The following is a 20,040-nucleotide window of genomic DNA, read 5'->3' on the forward strand; positions in this document are numbered from 1 at the left end:
GACCAGAGCACCAGATCCGTACCTTTCTGGTGCAATTAACATTCTTTAAACTTTACCCTAAACTGTTGAGATTGGTACCGGTATGATCCAGATTTTTTTTGAAAAGTTTAGAAAAAATCACAAGAAATCATTAATGGAACATAATAGTGAGTTTGAGGCCACATGTGGGACATAACTTAGATCAAGCGTATGGATAGGTACTAAATTATTATGATTAAATGGCCAAGCACAACGTAAATATAATACAGAGCGCGATAGCAACCAAGCTGTATAAACAACCCAGCGCAGACACTTAGTACGTTCAGCTCTATGCAAATACTATATAACATTGAATTAATAATACAACTATATGATGGGGGTATTTTACTCATGATGTTTATGACACGTTTTGCTAGTAAGTGTTTAATTTCAAAGACCCATGGTACTGTTGAATCAGCATTGGCTATCAAACGTGTGGTATTATTACTTTTTATTTGGTAATCTTGCCAGAACTAGTCTTCTTTGCTTTATGGCACCACACGACGCTCTGGATTATTAATGTTAAATATGTTCCATCTTTTTACAGAATACCGTTAGGGCCATCGTGGTTACACATTAAAATCCAGAGGGCGACAATGCAATAGTACGATGGCGACAATGCGATAGTACGATGGCGACAATGCGATAATACGATGGCGATAATGCGATAGTACGATGGCGACAATGCGACAACGCGATAGTGCGATGACGATAATGCGACAAAACGAAGGCGAGTTGGCGACAGTGCGATAGTACGATGGCGACAATGCGATAGTCATATCGTACAGTCGCCATCGTATCATCGCATTGTCGCCATCGTACTATCGTACTGTCGTCATCGTATTATAGCATTGTCGCCATCGCACTATCGCAAGGTCGCCATCGTATTGTCGCACTGTCGTCATAGTATTATCGCATTGTCGCCATCGTACTATCGCACTGTCACCATCGTATTGACGCACTGTCGTCATCGTATTATCGCACTATCGCCATCGTAGTATCGCACTGTCGCCATCGTATTGTCGCACTGTCGTCATCGTATTATCACCATCGTACTATCGCGTTATCGTACTGTCGTCATCGTATTATCACATTTTCGCCATCGGACTGTCGACATCGTATTGTCGCACTGTCGTCATCGAACTATCGCATTGTCGCCATCATACTATCGCATTGTCGCCCTCTGGATTTTAATGTGTAACCACGACGGCTCAAACGGCGTATCTTTCCTGGTGTTGTATATAGTTTCAGGGCATTGTGCATTGAACGATGTTTCACCACGGCAGCTTTATACGGTGTTTTGGTGTTTCGGATGGTATGATATGAAATTATTTTTTTAATGAATCGGTGGTTTCCTGGGACGTCTGCCACATAGAAGTTCATTGTTTCACTTTATATTTAACCTTTAACCTTTTTTTATCGTAATAAACAAACACTCATGTATATTACACGGAAAACGTGCAATTGCAAAAAGTCAATAGGTATCATATTGTGCTTAAATGTAAACATGCACAAAAAAGAAGGGTCTAAAACTGGTATTTAACACAATTTTTATGCAAACGTGATTTTCGTACGCATTCAAACGATAATATGAGAAAGTATGCTGAATAAAGAGTACAATATGTGTTCATATAACTGAAGACAAATATTAAAAACACACATTTTGTTTTGTTTTATTGAAATAACTTAAAAACTGTAGCACTTCTGAGAGGAAATCTTGAACGTTACACTTGGGTTGCCTTGACATAGAAGAATAAAATACTTAGTACAGTATAACTATAAGCAGAATCTATGTATTGTTACGTATTATAACAGATCCAAACTTGTCTGTCTTGCGCTTGAGATCGTCACGTCTGAAAACAAAGGATAAAACTAGTAAATACGAACAGCACTATTTATTGCAAAACATTTTACGCAAAGGTAAGTGAATATATATCTGTCTTTGCTTTTCTACCAAACACAATGGTATCGAACGATCTTATATAAGAATTTTAAAAATAATTACGCATATTGGCTCTTTTATCAGCCCTGATACACACAATATACAGCATACCGCCAATCAAATAGTTACATATGTCCGAAAAAAAACACGGATTCGTATATAATTCTTGAATTATATTTACTTCTTCTTGTTGTCTTCAATTTTCTTTGAACAAGCACATAGCACGACGAGTGCAGACACGCATATGAACACAACGACAGCAACTTAAAACAAAAAGTGTATTTCATTATGGTAAAACCACTAAAAGTCACATTGCTATCTTAAATATCAACCGCGTTGTCCGAAAACTGGGGCTTGTGGCATGTGTGTAAATATCGTTCCAGATTAGCTAATCAGGGACGAAAGTGGTCGCTTTTATTTTATTTATTCGGTCAAAAAAGTCTGTTCTTAGCGAAAATCCAGTTAAGCCTAAAGTCTCGTCCCTGATTAGCCTGTGCGGATTGCATACATGCTTTAAGTCCAGTTTTCCCAGAACAAGGCTCATATAATACAAGGAAGAAGACAGAGACACATCAGTAAAATATAAATTAGATTATCATAAATACATTGCACAGCCCATATTCATCTTTTAAAGGGGCCTTTTCACAGATTTTGGCATTTTTTAAACTTATTCATTAAATGCTTTATATTGATAAATGTAAACATTGGATCGTAAAAGCTCCAGTAAAAAATCAAGGCAAAAAATAAAAAAAGGAAAAGAACATTGCCCGGAGCAGGTTTCGAACCAGTGACCCCTGGAGTCCTGCCAGAGTCCTGAAGTAAAAACGCTTTAGCCTACTGAGCTATTCCGCCGAGTACACATTCTTGACGTATTTTATACCTTATATAAGCAATCTTCGTAGTTTCACAAAATTTAACGACAAAAACAGAACTCTCCAAATTATTCAATCGTTTCGCGTTGCAACGCTTTATAATTTTTAGGTTTTAAAATCGTCAAAAGATGCATATAATGGCTATATTAGAGCATGGTTAATGTTCAGTATTACTGTTTCCTCACAAATATCATAACTAAAACGAAAACTTACGAATCTGAAACAACTTTTTTCAATTTTGTCAATTTATCAAAGCGTGAAAAGATCCCTTTAACACCAAATAACTACTTACAATGCGAATATTACAATTGACTTTTGAAAATGGTAAATGCTTTTTTTTTCTTTCAAGTTCAGAATAATAGTCAAACAAAAACACGTATATTAAAAAACTACATGTAAATTCTTACTGAAATTAATAAACATTTGCAACTAAAAGGAACGTGTTATATCGATAAGTGAATTATATTCCTTATTCACTAAGTATATGAAAGCATTTCCTATGCGCGTTTTCCAGTTTCCGTTTCTTCGATGCGGATGTATTTAACTTATTTTCATTTGCTCTGGTGTGCTTAAATGAAGATGATAATCAAAGAGAACAATTGCTTGTTGTGGCAGGCTTATAACGATAATCCCTAAATGTTTGATTAGTTAATGGCTTTAACACAATAACACCAGAATGATACATCCAGATATTTTCAAACGTATGTTTTGTTCCTATTTAAATATTAAATATATTCGAAAAATGATAATTGGTGCCTTCTTTTTACAGTAAGTCAGTTTACTTGACAACAAACATACGCTATATTTGTGTCAAATTTAGGTAACATATATGAATTATACAAGTTTTTGTTTGAGAAGTAAGGACGAAATATTGTTTGAAAATTATAGTTATACTCAGTTTCCTATTTTAGAACAAATGAAACAAATACAAAGATGTGTTTCCAATCGCATTAGCTGCCCCCCCCCCTCCCTCAGCTGTAATTGTCAATTGTCAATTTGTGATACACAAAAACAAAGCAAACACTTTTTTTTCAAACTATATGTATATGTTTATGTGTCTTCTTTTGATTGAAAAAGATGGAAGCTGCTTTTTCCGGTGTATTGCGGCAGGAATATTCGATGATCCCGAGAAACATGAACTTGTAAGAACTTCTGTAACTAATCACATGCTGGACAATGAATCCATTTACAAAAACTATATTGATGGTGATCACGGTCTACACATAAGCTGCATGAAACAAAGCGATGGCAACTCTCGCTCTTGGGCTACAGAGGCGGAAATATTAGCGGCTTCAACATTATACGACGTAGACATATACGTGAAACAATACAGCAATGGATGCTTTAGTTGGCTCCGATTTCCTGTCGAAAGAGAATCGCCAAATCGGAAGTTCATTTGTATGCGGCTTTAAAACCAGCACTTTGACTTTATTCGGCAGCATGAAAGACCTACGTCCGTGATTACAAAAGAAACAACACTCTCCTCGGAGGAAATGCAGACCACACGGTGCATGGCAAAAACAAAGACGAAACATGACGAAAACATAATGAGTGTTGTTACCAACCTGTCAAAGAAGACGTTAACTGATGCTCAAATATCCCTGCTGTCGAAAGGACTGAAGTTCATACCGACTAGAAAAACAATAGACAAAGGGAAATTACTTACAGACTTGTCAGCGTGGGAACGCCGTATGCGCTTAAAAGAATCTTTCTATGCAGAAGACGCTGAACGTAGAACCAGGGAAGATGAGCATCAATACAAAAAGAAGACCTCGACGTGGACTCCAAAGGCTGGCCGCGACAAATGGCTGGACACATATATACAAGCGGTCAAAGACGATATCATTTGCGGATTAAAACGAAAATTTAAATATAATCTAAGTAAATCGGAAGAACAGGCAATCAAAGAATTACTCCACGACGACAACATCGTTATTCGGCCTGCCGACAAGGGGTCGGGGATAGTGATAATGGACAGGGAAGACTATGTCAAAAAGCTGAAGTGTGAAATGTCGGACAGTGACACAAACGTCGACGTGACGGATGATAGAACAAGAATTGTGGAAAACAAAGTGAAAAAAGTGACCGACACTCTTTACAAGAAGGGGTCGATCGACAGTGGCCTTAGAGGGTATCTCACCAGCAGCGGTGGAACATCCGGTAAGCTTTAGGGCAACCCGAAGCTTCATAAACCTGGAATGCCTCTCCGCACTATTGTAAACGGCCGTAATCACCCGACAGAGAAGATGGCGGAAATAGTGGAGAATGAACTGCGCGATCATGTGACGTCACTTCCGTCGTATGTGAGAGACACAACCGACTTTCTAAACAAAATAGCACAGATACAGCAGCCGTTACCAGACGGTACCATCATATATTGTTTGGATGTGAAGGCTCTTTACCCCAGCGTACCAAGAGAAGAGGCCCGTGCTGCAGTAACTGAAGCTCTCAATCGGCGAGTGCAACCGGAAGTACCAAACAACGACATGATCATAATGATGGACACTGTCCTAAATAACAACACCATTTCATTCAATGGAGACCACTACATGCAAAATGAAGGAACTGCCATAGGATCGCACTTAGGTATGAACTACGCGTCGAACTACATGGGAGCCTGGGAGAAAGAATTATTTTCGAAATCAAATAAACATCCAATAGCTTACTTCCGGTTCGTTGATGATGTTTGGGGCTTGTGGACACATGGTTTGGAGGCACTAAAGACATTCCACGCGTTTACAAATACAATCCATCCACGGATACAGCTCGAGCTCCGCTACTCAACAGAGCAGCTCGAATTCCTAGACACTATGACGTCAATTCGAACAGGAAGGCTGGTTTCAGACTTATACACCAAACCAACAGATAGGCACCCCTACCTGCACAAGGACTCGTCTCATACCGAGTCTACGACAGAGGCCATTCCGTACGGCTAAGGTGTGAGGCTGAAACGAATATGTTCGGAAGAGACAGACTACAAAAAACACAGAGATGAGATCAAAGAACAACTACTGCAGCGAGGATACAATGGCCGATTCGTCGAGACAGAACTGAAGAAAGTTGATAGCAAGAAGCGAGAAGATCTGCTGCGTACAAAGGTGTCTTCAAAAATTACTTACAGGGTACCGCTCGTTATCACTTTCTCCAGAGCGCTACCAAATGTCGGCCATATCCTCCGGAAACACCTGCCCACACTCCACACTTCCGATCGTATGAAAAATGTATTTCCTGAACCCCCGTTAGCAGCATTCAGAAGAGACTGCAACCTGGAAGACATATTGGTTCATAAAAAACACAACCAAATGTTTTTCCGGGTTCCAAACAGGAGCGGACCTTGTGGGGCGCAGAGGTGCGCAATCTGTCCGTACATGATGGAGGCCGAAAAGTTCAGCGATACCACCGACAAAAGCTACAATGTGCGGAACGAGGTCACCTGCAAATCCACCAATGTAGTCTACGCTGTACACTTCGAACGATGTAAGATCTTTGTATACGTAGGGGAAACGGGAGATACCCTGTACCAGCGACATCTCCTTAACCTGTCCCGGATACGGACTCGACACAATGACCCGGTTGCCGAGCACTTTTACACGAACGGCCACAGCGTCGCGGACTTCCGGGTCATGGGACTCGAAAAATTAAATGGATCAGACGAGTACCGGAAGACCATCGAACAACTTTGGAAGCGTAAATTGAGGACGTTCAAACCATATGGACTAAACACAAAATACTAATAAAAATGGCGCGCAATCTAACGTTTTATAATATAACGTCACTTCCGCTAAGCATGATATGCTTCACAAATAAATGCCGCTAAAGAAGACCGAGAGGTCGAAAGCTACGGCAAATTTAATGGCTAGATTGAACTTTACCGGTGCGCAGTTGTTTACCACCATCGACAAAGCGGGGATTTGGGGCGGTAGCCCCCGATACTAAAGAAATATATAGGATAAAAGGATTATGAGGTGTTGCGTTAGTTGTTATGTGTTAGGTGTTAAGGGTTAGGGTTAGGGTACGCTGTTTGATGTTAAGTGTTGCGTACCGGTAAAGTTCAATCGTCCCTATATAATAATAATAATAATACAATTTTAAGGGGTTTTGGGAGGGCAGCAGCTGGCGGTGGGGGGTGCATTAAATTAAAAAATTATTTGATATGTATTTGATTATTTCTTAGAGCCGTGTACTTACATAACACTAGCAGCGTTTGGTCAGGGGAATGAACTGACGTGTCGGTTTTTACGATTGTCGTTACTGTTTGACTCGTTGTTGTTGTTGTTGGAGTGGCTATTGTTGTTGGACTGAATGTTGTTCTTTGAGCGGCTGTTGTCGTTTGAGCGTCAGATTTGCTCTCTGTGCACATGACTGTGATCAGAGGTGTCGATTGCTCTGCGTACAAAAACCAGGAGACAGTTTGAATCATTTCAACATCGAAAGCAGTGAGCAAGGTTTCTACTTTGGTACTGGAACCAACTATTGTATAAACATAGTGTTTTATAACTTTAAATTTGATTCGCAAGCCCATTCAGCCAAACAAGCATACACAATTATACTGAGTGAAACAGTTGTTTTGAAAAGAATCTACTAAACGCTCAGTTATGATAACGGGCGTTCAATTTGATATTCATAGCACAATAACTCGCCGAGATTATACAAGAGCGTGATGTTTTGAAAAACGGCAGTTGCTGTCCAGTTACGGCAGTGGTTGGTACACGCGCTTGTCAACTAGGCAACTCGGGTTCAATCCACGCTCAAGGCGCATGTGCGCTTGGTAGGTGGTCACCGTACCGGACAGTTCGGGTTTGCCCTCGGTGTTCCGTTCTCCCCTCCCCAAAGCCAAAGACAACACTTAACGTTAATATATTTCAGGAAAATATAAATCGCTGGAAATGGGAGCTTTAATTCGTCCCAATGTAAGTGTGTCTAGTAATTAACTAGGCAGGAATGCAGGGGCATACTCTGGATCCCCACATAAGGCAGCAAAATGCGCATGTAAACCTACAAAACTTCGAAATACATACACACACCATAACGGTACTTGTGAATTTAGGGCTCGACGAGGAACGATCTCGAGATATGGATTAGCTCGGTAACGGTTTACATTTATATCCTAGAAATGATGTACCGGTATTCACGCGGTTACTGTTAGGCTTGTCTGCTATGTAACTAAAACAGAAGACTGCGTTTGGGTCACCGGCAAAGGGAGATAAGAGACTAAAAATGTGGATAGCGAAATATTTGTAAAGAAAGACGATGACAAGGACAGTGAATAGTAGATGCAATTATTATAAATAAAGGGCAAAGTGGTCCCGAGAAAAATTTAATGAATACAGTTTGCGGTGGATCATCCATCGATAGAGAGATAATACTTATAATACTTTCAAGCAAAGTAGCTCAGACGAAAGTTTCGTCAAATAATATGATTTCCAATAATTTATTTAGTAACACCATCCGCACGTTGAACTTTCATTAACACTGTTTTTTTTCAACACTTTATAAGTTACTTAAAATATGAATATGTACTGACGTTGACCGGATTCTTTAGTAATGTTCACATCAACTGAAATAAAAGCAGTAAAATCGCATCAATGATGTGCAAGATTCAATACACGTATATGAAATAGTTAGAACATTAATGTAGAACATATTTATTGAATGGCTACACTAAATATGTTCATTGTATACGAACATTTGCTCTTTTTTTCCAAAGCCAACACCATTTTTTATGTTCGCAGTTTTTATAGAGAAAGGTCTTTATTCCACACAAAAAATCACTCACTGATGTACAGGTTTATTACAAGGAACATGTATGATAATATTAATGTGAACAGAATCGCCCCTCTAATATATAGGCATATTGTGTATGTTTAACTAACACTGTAGAAAAGTAAGCTTGTGAATAAATCCATTACATAGAGCAATAGACAATAACTCATCTAAATTTGATTTTTTTAAACTTCATTATCCAAGAATTATTGACGCGTACCTTTAATAACGCAGTAATCCATATTGTGTGACAGTTACACAAACAAAAATATGTGTGTGTACTTACGTAAATCTAACGATACGCAGTAAGTAGACAGATATGGTGCCTGTGGTTTCCGTAATTCAACGTTCATGTCCGTGGTTACATTGAACGTGGCGTTGTTACACGAGTGTGTTTCATTTATGTGGTCCATACTTGTGAATTCTATTGTGGTGCCGCATCTATACGCAAGAACAAACATGATCACACGAAAAGTACGTTTAGCCCGAAGCACACATCAATATGTACATGTCAAAAACTGTGAAACAGTGCAGCTGAATGCATGATGTTCCATTGTAGCCACCCAACTTCCAAGGCACGAAACAACAAACGTGTGTGTACATTCATGTTTTAGTACATGGTGTATACATATCGCACACAATAAATTGTTGTTTTTTTTCGGTATTTTTTTTATACATATTTCTAACTAATAATACGTATATCTGCATATTTTCAAATTCGGAATATCTCGACATTTTCCATTGGAACAAAGTAGACGTTGTTTTGAATTGTTGACGTTATTAATGTTATTGTTCTTACACGTACCACAGGTGGAAGTAACGTACCTTGGATAGTATTTTTTTTAGGAGCCCAATATATTCAAATAAATGTATTAAATCATGTTTAATGAGAAAAAAATTGACAAAGAGCCATGAAAAAAATACCCACCCTCTGATATTGGAATCATAACAAGGTCATTAACTAGACTCTATTATAGACCTGTCTTCGCGGGCCGCAAAAATGTCAAAAATAGCTTTAATCCAAAGCATCCCTTGATCCTCCTATGGGTAATTGGACAACCTTTCCAAAAAAGTTAACTTCATAAATATCTGTCCAGCCGTTAACGCACAGTCAGTCACTTACCCCTAATCAAAGCACTGAAAGTACTGGTGGATTATTGACATGAAATCTCACAACGTGGCCCTGATTCAAAAGGAAACTAAGTTCATTTAGAAAAACATTCAAGTTTCTGAACCCTGTCTTCGCCACTGCGATGTTTAGTGTGTTACTAGTCTCGGACCAGCTTCAATAGGAAAGAGTTAAAGGGAAACATACAATCTAAAATATCGCCTGTGTGAATCGAGTATTGTACATTCGGATACTTTTTCTCGGTAACGGCTTTTATCGTTATATAGAGAATACTAGCAATGCGCATGTACTAACATTTTCACAACACCCAATCAAATTGCGTTGCGTTAACAGAGAGTTAGTTCTGCGGCGTAGACAGAAGTGCTCCTAAAAAAAAATACTGTCCAAGGTACGTTACTTCCACCTGTGACACGTACACCATATTGCGTAAGTTGTATTATTTTGCGCAGTTGGATATATAATTGTATGTTGCTCATACTACCCATACAAGTGCTGCCTAGATTCCAGGCGGCGAGTTTACATTTAAAAAATGCCTTTAATGAGTGGCAACATCGCGACATATTGGTATGCCAATGGAATTCCAAGCCCAAAAAAGTTATAGATATCATACCTGTCAAGGATCTTAAGTGGCTGAGAGTGAGACCAGATCATGCATGCCCCCCCCCCCCTCCCCCATACAATTTTTGGATCATAGATCGTCTTTGGTGCGTTTTGGGGCTATTTCCTGAGCAAAATTAAGACTATTTTTTTCTGAAAATAGCCCTTTTTTTCGCTTTTGTTCTTCGCCGGTGAGCCATTTGCTGGCATTTTGCAGCCGATTTTTTTGTTTACATAGACACCGGTTACGAAGTGATAATGATACATAAACACCGTTAAACAGTTTCTGGTACATGTTGTATTTTGGTTAGAAACCACTAAGAAAAGCCCGCCCGTCTCGGTAGTAATTATACGAAATTTTATGAAATCCAAACATTACTTTGTTCATTTTTGTTTGTTTTTGAAGAAATGCGTGAGAAATTACTAAGTCAGCGTGAGACCGTCATTACATGCCCAAAACCGTGAGACTGACGGCGAAACCGTGGGACTTGACAGGTATGTAGATATTGTAACATTTAAATCTAACCTATTTATTGTCCAATTTAAATATAAGACATGAACTCCATTTCATTCGTTTATAAATGTTAGCTAATATAGTGTGTAGAGACGGGTTTCATAACTGCAATTACTGTGTGAAAATGTATTGTATAAAAAATTTGACCCTACGCCAACTACCCGAGCTGAGTGTATGTCAACACCCAATATAATTACCAATGTGTTACATTCTATTGGCTGCATGATGGGGTCGGCGCACAAAAATTACGTATATCATGTTTAAAGATCTTCGGTAGATGTTAAAACAAGTATTAAGCACAAATGTCAAAATATTTGTACATTAAAACGTCAACAAAATATCAAAAACAAAAGTTGCATGCATAAATACGGATACATCCGGAATACATATCCGAAGGTCGTTAGTCTGTTTTGAAAGGATATAGTTTTTCGGTTGCGAAACGTATTGAATGTATCAAGTGACGTAGATAAATCGACCCTTTTTGTTTAAAATATCGTAACGAAGCATGCCAATAGAAATGAGCATACGGGACCAGGTGAGGGTGAAATTGTAAATAATTATTACATTTGGTTAAAGGTTCCATTGAAATTCAACTTGACTTCCATCTGTTTGCCGACCTGCGTGGTCACAGTGCACGTGCACGAAGATTCCGACGAATGATTGCTGCTTCCGGCGTCGTCGGCATCGATATAAACATGTGTGCCGGTTACGTTAATGTTGGAACACATCCGGGCAACTGGCGAGAGTGACATATGCGTCTTTATTGCAAATAATTTTAACTTCAAAGATTCCAATTTATGAAGTAAACACGTGTGAAGACACACATAGCGTGAGATAAATGTATCTGGCTCATATACTTGTTAATAACAAACCGGAAACGTGTTTCTTTATTTTCTTGTTCATCAGAAGCATCAGACTAATGATGCTTTAACATCACCATGAAATGACCATAATTTGTACAGACAAATTAAATTAAAAGAACATTTTTATAAACATGTATTTCTTATCGTCAGTAAACATGCATTTATTTTCGTCTGTATGCTATTACAATAATGCATACTTTATATTACATATGTTTAAAAGTAACATAAATTCAAACGTGATGTGTTAATTAAGTGAAATATGCACTTTTCTCAGATGTTTTTGTTCAGTTTACGTATTTCCTTATAATTAGTTACCTTGTTTTGTGTGTGTAGTATTTGAACTCTCATTGCAACTGGAAACCACTCCTGAAAAAGTAAAGTTCAAAGTACAAGATGAATATGAACTGCCGTTCAGTAATATATAATATAAAATATTTACTTTAAAACTGTAAACTTAAGACTAGATCAAGCGAAATATTTAAGCTAGATTACCTGAACATTGCTGTTAACGAATGTTTTTTATTTCATAATATATATTTGAAATGAATGCACTTTTACAACATTAAATGTGGACATTGATCTAGAACCTAGGTATTGGGATTTTTACACGCAACATGCCATCCAACAAAGCTTATCACTTTTCTAAAGTTAAGTGAAAATTATTATATGTTGGACAAAGATAAATGCTCAAGACAATTTCTGAAGTTTTGATTTCTTATAATTGACACTATATATTGTCTTGGTCCATACGTGTAGGGACTGTGGTCCTCTTGATTGTTTCAATAAGAAGTTTAAAGTGAACATGATATATTACTTAGGGACCATACTTTGCGCGAAATATTCTGTCATATTCTTCCTTCTTCCGTCGCTTCGTTTGAAAATAAATCATAGAATTTTACCATGATTTGATACGTAAGTGTGGTGAGAAATATGTTTTAGCTAGCACAAAATTATGATTACTAATTTGGGTTTAACAAGAGAATCTAAAGTGTATGATATATTATTGTATTTACTTCTTTACTTCACATGAATATTTATATACGTTTCTGTAATGCATTGATACATATACTTTGCAAGCGCATTTGATTTAAGCTGAATGCGGTGGTAAGCGGTATCTGTATGCTTCAAATGCTGACGTAACCGACGCTGATATTTGTATTTGAAATTCAGCCAATAACTTTCTATGGGTTTTAAATCTATTCTTTTTCGCAGAAGACAATCCTTATTAGGTTATTATTCAACTAAAGATTGCATGAGCTGTAGAGTTAAGAAATATTCCGATTTTAAAGAAACACTTCACTTATATCAGATAATCAATATGTTTAAGATTACGTCGTGAGCACTGATTCGAAGTGTATCATTCATATTTATGCGATAAAGGTATTCTTATGTTTGATAACGCGGAAAACATGATGACTGGGTTTTCGTCCATTTTTCGTCGATAAAATAAATAACAAAATTGACATCTCGCCAACTGTCAATCAGATTCTTATCTAAATCTCAATCGACTAATCAGCGATCAATAAATCGTGCGCGCCGGTTGCCAACGGCATGTCCGCCATTCTCTAGACACGCGAAATTCCAGTTATGGTTACAATACACTAAAATATTTTGGAGTGCTATACTCTTAAAAAACATGAACATCATTTATAAGAAGACACAATTCTCTGTAGGGGCACTTGCCATGGCTTTATTTTAGAATGTTTCTTTGTGCATGTGGTAGGGAAAACATTAATGTTTAACAGAAATTCACTCGTTTGCTTGAAGGTTGGAGACTACATGAGACTTTAACAGATGGCGGGAAACCCTTCTCAACTGGTACGAAGCCGGTAAATAGATGGCCATAAAACAGTGACCGCTGATTCGCGTCGAGTTCTTTCTTGCATAACATATGACCCCCCTTTTTGATTGTTTAAATCATTGCGGCTTGGAATGCTCTTTAAGAAAATTTATGGTTATGGGAATGTCTATGCGCAAAAGTTTGACTTTATTTTTTGTTTAAGTTATTGCTTTCACATTGAATTTGTGTAGGAAATCTTTTAGTATATTGTGACCTAAACTAACTTTAGGTAAAAATGAGATATCATCTGCAAGTGCAAAATATGACTGGGAAAGCTGATTTTTGGTTATTTCTTAGCAAAAGAGAAGAATATAAGTGCATTAAATGCATGAATTCAGATTATTTGACCTGGAATAGTTGTTTTTCAAGTTGACCTTCCACCCTTATATAGATCTAGCCGAATAAGGGCTAAATTGCTTTCCGACTTAAATTCAAAGGCATTTTGGTTGACCGTGTAGCGTTAATGTGCAACATTAAGTCAGAATTCACCGACATGGAATGGCGGACATTTTTACAGTTTGGACAGTGCAGCAGACGCTTAACTGAGCCAGCTTTCATATTGAGTTCAATCATGAACATAACAAGCTTTATCACTTGCTATTATTCATAGAAATACACATAAAATACATAAATGCATTTTTTTTTCATTTTATACCTATTTCTATTGGGTATTTTGACCTTTTCAGGTAGAGAAATGTCTGGGACTTAGCCGAGGGCAACTGGAGAAGGTTTGTTGATGGCAAAACAGGTAATAATACTAAATTATTATCATGTACACAAGCAAATAAGCATAGTTATGATGCTTAAGGTGTGAAATACTGTCATAATAAGGTTTGTGGTCACTCAAATCCTTGCCGTCGTGCAATTCCCCGTGCAGTTTGTATTGATAGCTCCGCGTCCTGACACGTAAAGCTCGTGCTTTGTTGGCAGCGGAAGTTAGCATTTAACAGGTTTATCCTTGTTCCTAAGCATGTATGCAGTACATCTGAGTTGATATGCTACTTGTTACCCTACAATAAGATTGTGTTTGGTATTGTTTTCTCACAATATGCTTACAGTCATGGTCCCGGCTTGAAAGGATGTGGCGTCCGACTTAAACATAGGATTGTTGTAGCAAGTGTCCCCTTCATCATTTACCTTAGAGGGATCTTTTTGCCAAAATTTGGCATTTCAGCAACCAGTTTTGTTTTTTATTTGGTACATTCTTCTCTAATTCAGTGATTTAAGGCAAGTATTGACCTTATTCGCTTGTCTTTGCATAGAAAGGTGACATGGATCAATGATATTTGTTGTGTTGAGAATTCTGCGGGAAGCTGTGTCCTCAGAAGAAGTACCAGAAACCCCTTTCAGGAAGCTTGCATTGATCTGAGCTGCCTTTCTGCCCCTGTTACAACATGAAACCTCATTTCTAAGCTTATAATGCTTTCCTACATGTGTGTGTCTTGTTCATTTTAACCTTTCCTTCCATTCTAAACCCCCAAAATGAGCATTTTTGTCTTTGACTCGGTTATGAAGCCCCATTTTGACCAGATTGCCACCATAAAAATAGTCAAAAGTACTTATTTTGTGCCAAAATATGAAATTTTGTATTCTCTTTAACCTCTTAATGAGAGCTGGCAGTGCATATTGACCATCTTCTGCAGTTTAAAGGCACCCATGACATTATATGCTAGAATATATAATTGGCGGCTGGTAAACAAATTGGCTCCGAGCAACAAGGCGCTTTCAAGATTTCACACTTTTCTTGGTGCGAAACAACAAGTTATTGGAAGCTTATTGATTTCTAAACTTCAAAGTATCTTTGATCTCTCATTTTCACCAATTCGCTTATTGTCTGTGATGAAATTGGATTTTTTTTGCTTTGAAATTGACATGTTTGGGGTGATTTAAAAAAAGAACAAAAAAGGCATTATCAAAATTGCTTTGAGTGAAAATATCTAACAAATTCATTCTTTCGCCACCCCGCATAAGCTCCACGTGCCTGTCCATTTGGTTTGTTTTGGTATTTTGTTGCATATATTGAACACAACAACTTTAAATCTTAAAGGGACATTTAAACTTTAACAGGCCTAAAATTGCCTTCTTCGGACCGAAAACACCCGCGTGTGATATATGATACAAAATGGCCAAATGGACAGATAATCCAGCCAAACTATATTTTGCTGCAATATGCATAGGAAGATAATAATATGCACGAAAAACACATTTTAATCAAAATAAATTTCTCCTTTAGGTTACAATATACTAAAATATTTTGGAGTGCAATGCTATACTCTCTAAAAACATGAACATCATTTATAAGAAGACACAATTCTCTGTAGGGGCACTTGCCATGGCTTTATTTTAGAATGTTTCTTTGTGCATGAGGTAAGGAAAACATTGATGTTTAACAGAAATTCACTATTTTTCTTGAAGGTTGGAGACTACATGAGACTTTGACAGATGGCGGGAGACCCTTCTCAACTGGTACGAAGCCGGTAAATAGATGGCCATAAAACAGTGACCGCTGATTCGCGTCGAGTTCTTTCTTGCATAACGTATGACCCCCCCGCCCTTTTTTATTGTTTAAATCATTGCGGCTTGGAATGCTCTTTAAGAAAATTTATGGTTATGGGGATGTCTATGCGCAAAAGTTTGACTTTATTTTTTGTTAAAGTTATTGCTTTCACATTGAATTTTTGTAGGAAATAATTTAGTATATTGTGACCTTATACAGCGCTATTCGTATCAAATACATGTGGACAAACTGTTTCGTTAGTATTTAAGTAAATAGCATGGGTAAATACCAGTGAAGATGTGTTAATTTATTACTAATACCACCATTACACGTAGTAACATGTTAGAGTTCGGTAAGCGTGTTTAAAGTACCGAAATACCCGTTATACATAGCTTATGTTCTGTATTAACTAATTTTTTTTTTGCATTTGCATAATAAAAATAGGTCACAAACCCCTGTTACCAGTGTTATATGGGGTGAAAAAAGTCCATAAAAATCATCCGGAATAGGCAATCTATATGCAAAGAAGCCACTTTGGTGTTAGCTTGTCTGGGTTTTCTTACGGCTAAGCCATGCGACTAAGTGGGTGGAGCAATATCGTCCAGGCGAGATTCAATTCCGAGGATAAACCAATTGCACTTGTGGGAGTTAAATACAAATGTTCGTACTTTGCAAGAATTTAATAATGGACCTGTACAGGATATGCGATGTAATAATGTATGTACCGCAATATTGTGATGTTTTTCCGTTTGAAATTCGAAGCATATTTTGTACTAGTTTAATTCCTTTCGTTGCCAACATCAAATAGTTTTGTCTATGTAAAAGGTGTAACCGACCTTTACTAACATGTATATTGTTGCTTACATGTTAAGAAACTGATTGCATAACATCGCTTTGTTACATAGACAAGTTGCGCGTGAAGACAGGCCTGAACCATTTAAGGTCTTAAATGGTACCAGCAAGAAGGTACCCCAGTAGACAGGCCTTGATAGGAAACAACAAGTCTAAAATATACCAGCAAGAAGGAACCCCTATCCGACAGGCATGTAACGGAAACACCAAGTCTAAAATGGCACCAGCAAGAAGGTACCCACATTAGACAGGCCTGTAACGGAAACACCAAGTCTAAATGGGTACCTGCAAGAAGGTACCCCCATCAGACAGGCCTGTAACGGAAACACCAAGTCTAAAAGGGTACCATCATTATACAGGCCTGTAACGGAAACACCAAGTCTAAATGGTACCAGCAAGAAGGTACCATCATCGGACAGGTCTGTAACGGAAACATCAAGTCTAAAATGGTACCAGCAAGAAGGTACCATCATCAGACAGGTCTGTAACGGAAACACCAAGTCTAAAATGGTTCCAGCAAAAAGGTACCATCATCAGACAGGCCTGTAACGGAAACACCAAGTCTAACATGGTACCAGCAAGAAGGTACCCTCATCAGACAGGCCTGTAACGGAAACACCAAGTCTAAAAGGGTACCAGCAAAAAGGTACCATCATCAGACAGGCCTGTAACGGAAACACCAAGTCTAACATGGTACCAGCAAGAAGGTACCCTCATCAGACAGGCCTGTAACGGAAACACCAAGTCTAAAAGTGTACCAGCAAGAATGTTGTGCAGTTGCATTTATCCTCACATCCTTACACAATTATACGCTATTGGACACTCGTCATTTAAATAAAGCAATTGCATGGCGTCTAGATAAAAAAAAATTGTGTTCCATATGTCGAACCTCTTTCAAGCTTATTACGGTGCCAGTCAATAGTTTTTGTAGCAGTTATCGTAAATGAAATGACATATTGTATCAAGAGATTCAAGAGATCTTTCTGAATTTCATTACCAAGGTGTATCCGATAAGAACATGATTTTATCAATTATTGAACAATTTATTTTTATCTTTAAAATGACAAGCAATATGCCTTTCAAATGTTTTAGACGACCTGTCGGTTATCAAAAGATAATATTGTTCAAGGGTATTTATTGGACAGGTATATGCAGTGGAAATATTGTCTAGTTTTGAGCCTTTTCACCCAAACCGATCTTTTTAAAGCACATCGCAATATGATGTCGGTGTTTACCAACTTTGAAACTAAGATTATGAAAATAGGCGATTGAACAGTTTTGACACACATAAAATGGTAACACGCACCTCCGAGTGACCAACCGATGGTCAGATGACGCATGCGAGGCGAACATGAGAATTTGATGGTCAATGCATAGGATAAGAGATGGAAAGAAGACAAATTTAGGGAATCAGACATCGCGTTCATGCAAAACGGCCAGTCGTCGCTGAACAAAGTAAGCGCAACCCGATGCCGTTATATGATTAAAAACTTATTCATTGGAAGTAGTTTTACATGGTTCAGTATCTTTAAGAGCGCAAGTCGGTGCTATGGAGGACAATGTAATACATTATTAAAATTATAATGTCACCGACTGATTACAGCCAACATCGCCGACATATTATATTGTTTCCAACCCGATATATTTGTACATATCTTATTCCCCGTAGTCGACCTTTGAGTAAAATGTTATGTTACCAACGCTAATGCAAATAACATATTACAAAAAAAAACTACAAGTAACGCAACTAGAATGCGACCGATGGAATGACAACTCATTATAAATTGTAAAGACCTCAATAAATGATATAAATAGATATTAAAAACATATTACCAAGAAATTTGTACACACCGACAGATGTAACATTGATAAAATTAATTGTATAAAGTGATTGTTCTTAAATAAGTTAGACATTATGTAAATTAAAACACCTCATAACAATTTGTATTTAACATGATTTATTACTTTCAGGACTTACCCGTTACCAGAACTGTAAAGAGCAGAGATGTGTAAAACAAGTCGAGTCCGTGTGGCATTTCGTCCCTCAATAATATCAAATCATAACCACTTTCATTATAGTTTGACTCCTTTTGCACCTGTTTAATATCGCTTTTATAAATACCTGCGCTTAAGAGGTAGGATAACCCATATTAAGGGTACACGACGCTTAGCGGTCGATTATATTATCTTTTAAACAGATTAACGTGTTACGGTTATAACATGTTAAACGTTTGTATATAAACAGGATTACTGTTGGTTTCTATAGGTTATCGATTTAAATATTCTATGGTTTTCCGCAATTTATTTGCCATTTAGAAATAAAAATACATACGAGAATTTCGACTTATATAAAAACGGCATTATTTCATAGTAAAACAATGACAATTTTCGATAGTTTTATTTGTTTTTTTTTACTGTTTGAAGCTGTTAATCATCATTTTTAAATCACAGATGTTTCCCTATAAACCACAGAAGAGCAATATGTTCGTTGTTAAAACTGTATATTTATTTGTATAAAACTTTACTTATATTCAAGTTCTCAAGCAAGGTGCTGCTAGCATTTGAACAAGAATGCAGACATTGTTGCTTGAAAACAGTTAATCATGTAGTTCATAAGATGTGTTATTCTCACTTGCTAGAGGATAAGCGGAAACATTAATTGACAATTCTAATTGAATGCATCGGAATAACGGAATTTTCTCGCTTCATCCACTTAAATGGCTTAGAACAAAGTGCATTGTTGCTGAAAATGATATCTGAAACTGTTGACTTATACTTTGTGCATTTACAATGTGCAAAGCTGCTGTTAGCATCCTGAACTAGTGTTGGACGCTCTGAGCCAGTTTTTGTTTTACACATATGATGTTGACATGTCGATCGAGTCTATGTTAGTGTATCTTTACACTATATAGCAGTATTCCGTTGAAGGCAAAATGTGTGACTTATATTAAGTATATTCGCCTACTATGTCTTTATTTTCGTTTTAGCTTTAAGACATATCCTCAGCGAATAAGTTACACAGAAAAAAAACGCCGTCTCCTATAATTATTTCAATCTGATTATTTTCCATAAGAATTAACAATTATATATAAATATATATATATATATATATATATATATATATATATATATATATATATATATATATATATA

At 37.2% G+C, this 20,040-nt stretch overlaps 1 protein-coding gene across 3 annotated transcripts; it reads right to left on the bottom strand.

The window, feature by feature from the left end:
- Window positions 1-1,675: 1,675 nt before the first annotated feature.
- LOC127852305 (uncharacterized) lies at window positions 1,676-19,060 on the bottom strand. 3 transcript variants are annotated; one of them, XM_052386236.1, is made up of 8 exons: window positions 18,866-19,056; window positions 12,014-12,064; window positions 11,400-11,571; window positions 8,882-9,036; window positions 8,357-8,389; window positions 7,021-7,218; window positions 2,142-2,223; window positions 1,676-1,871 (listed from the first exon to the last, which is right to left on the bottom strand). In XM_052386236.1, the coding sequence occupies exons 1-8, from the start codon at window positions 18,921-18,923 to the stop codon at window positions 1,808-1,810; spliced, it is 813 nt and encodes a 270-aa protein (XP_052242196.1). In that variant the 5' UTR covers window positions 18,924-19,056; the 3' UTR covers window positions 1,676-1,807. The 3 variants fall into 3 exon arrangements, with proteins under 3 accessions (XP_052242196.1, XP_052242197.1, XP_052242198.1); XM_052386237.1 differs by lacking the exon at window positions 8,357-8,389 and having other exon boundaries at window positions 18,866-19,060; XM_052386238.1 differs by lacking the exon at window positions 7,021-7,218 and having other exon boundaries at window positions 18,866-19,059.
- Window positions 19,061-20,040: the final 980 nt, after the last annotated feature.

The sequence above is a fragment of the Dreissena polymorpha genome, chromosome 12 (assembly GCF_020536995.1).
Source record: "Dreissena polymorpha isolate Duluth1 chromosome 12, UMN_Dpol_1.0, whole genome shotgun sequence".
Taxonomy (NCBI): domain Eukaryota; kingdom Metazoa; phylum Mollusca; class Bivalvia; order Myida; family Dreissenidae; genus Dreissena; species Dreissena polymorpha.

Coding starts and splice junctions, on each gene's coding strand:
- LOC127852305 (XM_052386236.1), bottom strand. CDS start 18,923: ATGCCACACGGACTCGACTTGTTTTACACATCTCTGCTCTTTACAGTT. Junction 9,037..11,399: donor AATGGAACCTTTAACCAAAT/GTAATAATTATT, acceptor TCTTGCGTATAG/ATGCGGCACCACAATAGAAT. Junction 2,224..7,020: donor CCAAACGCTGCTAGTGTTAT/GTAAGTACACGG, acceptor TTTTGTTTTAAG/TTGCTGTCGTTGTGTTCATA.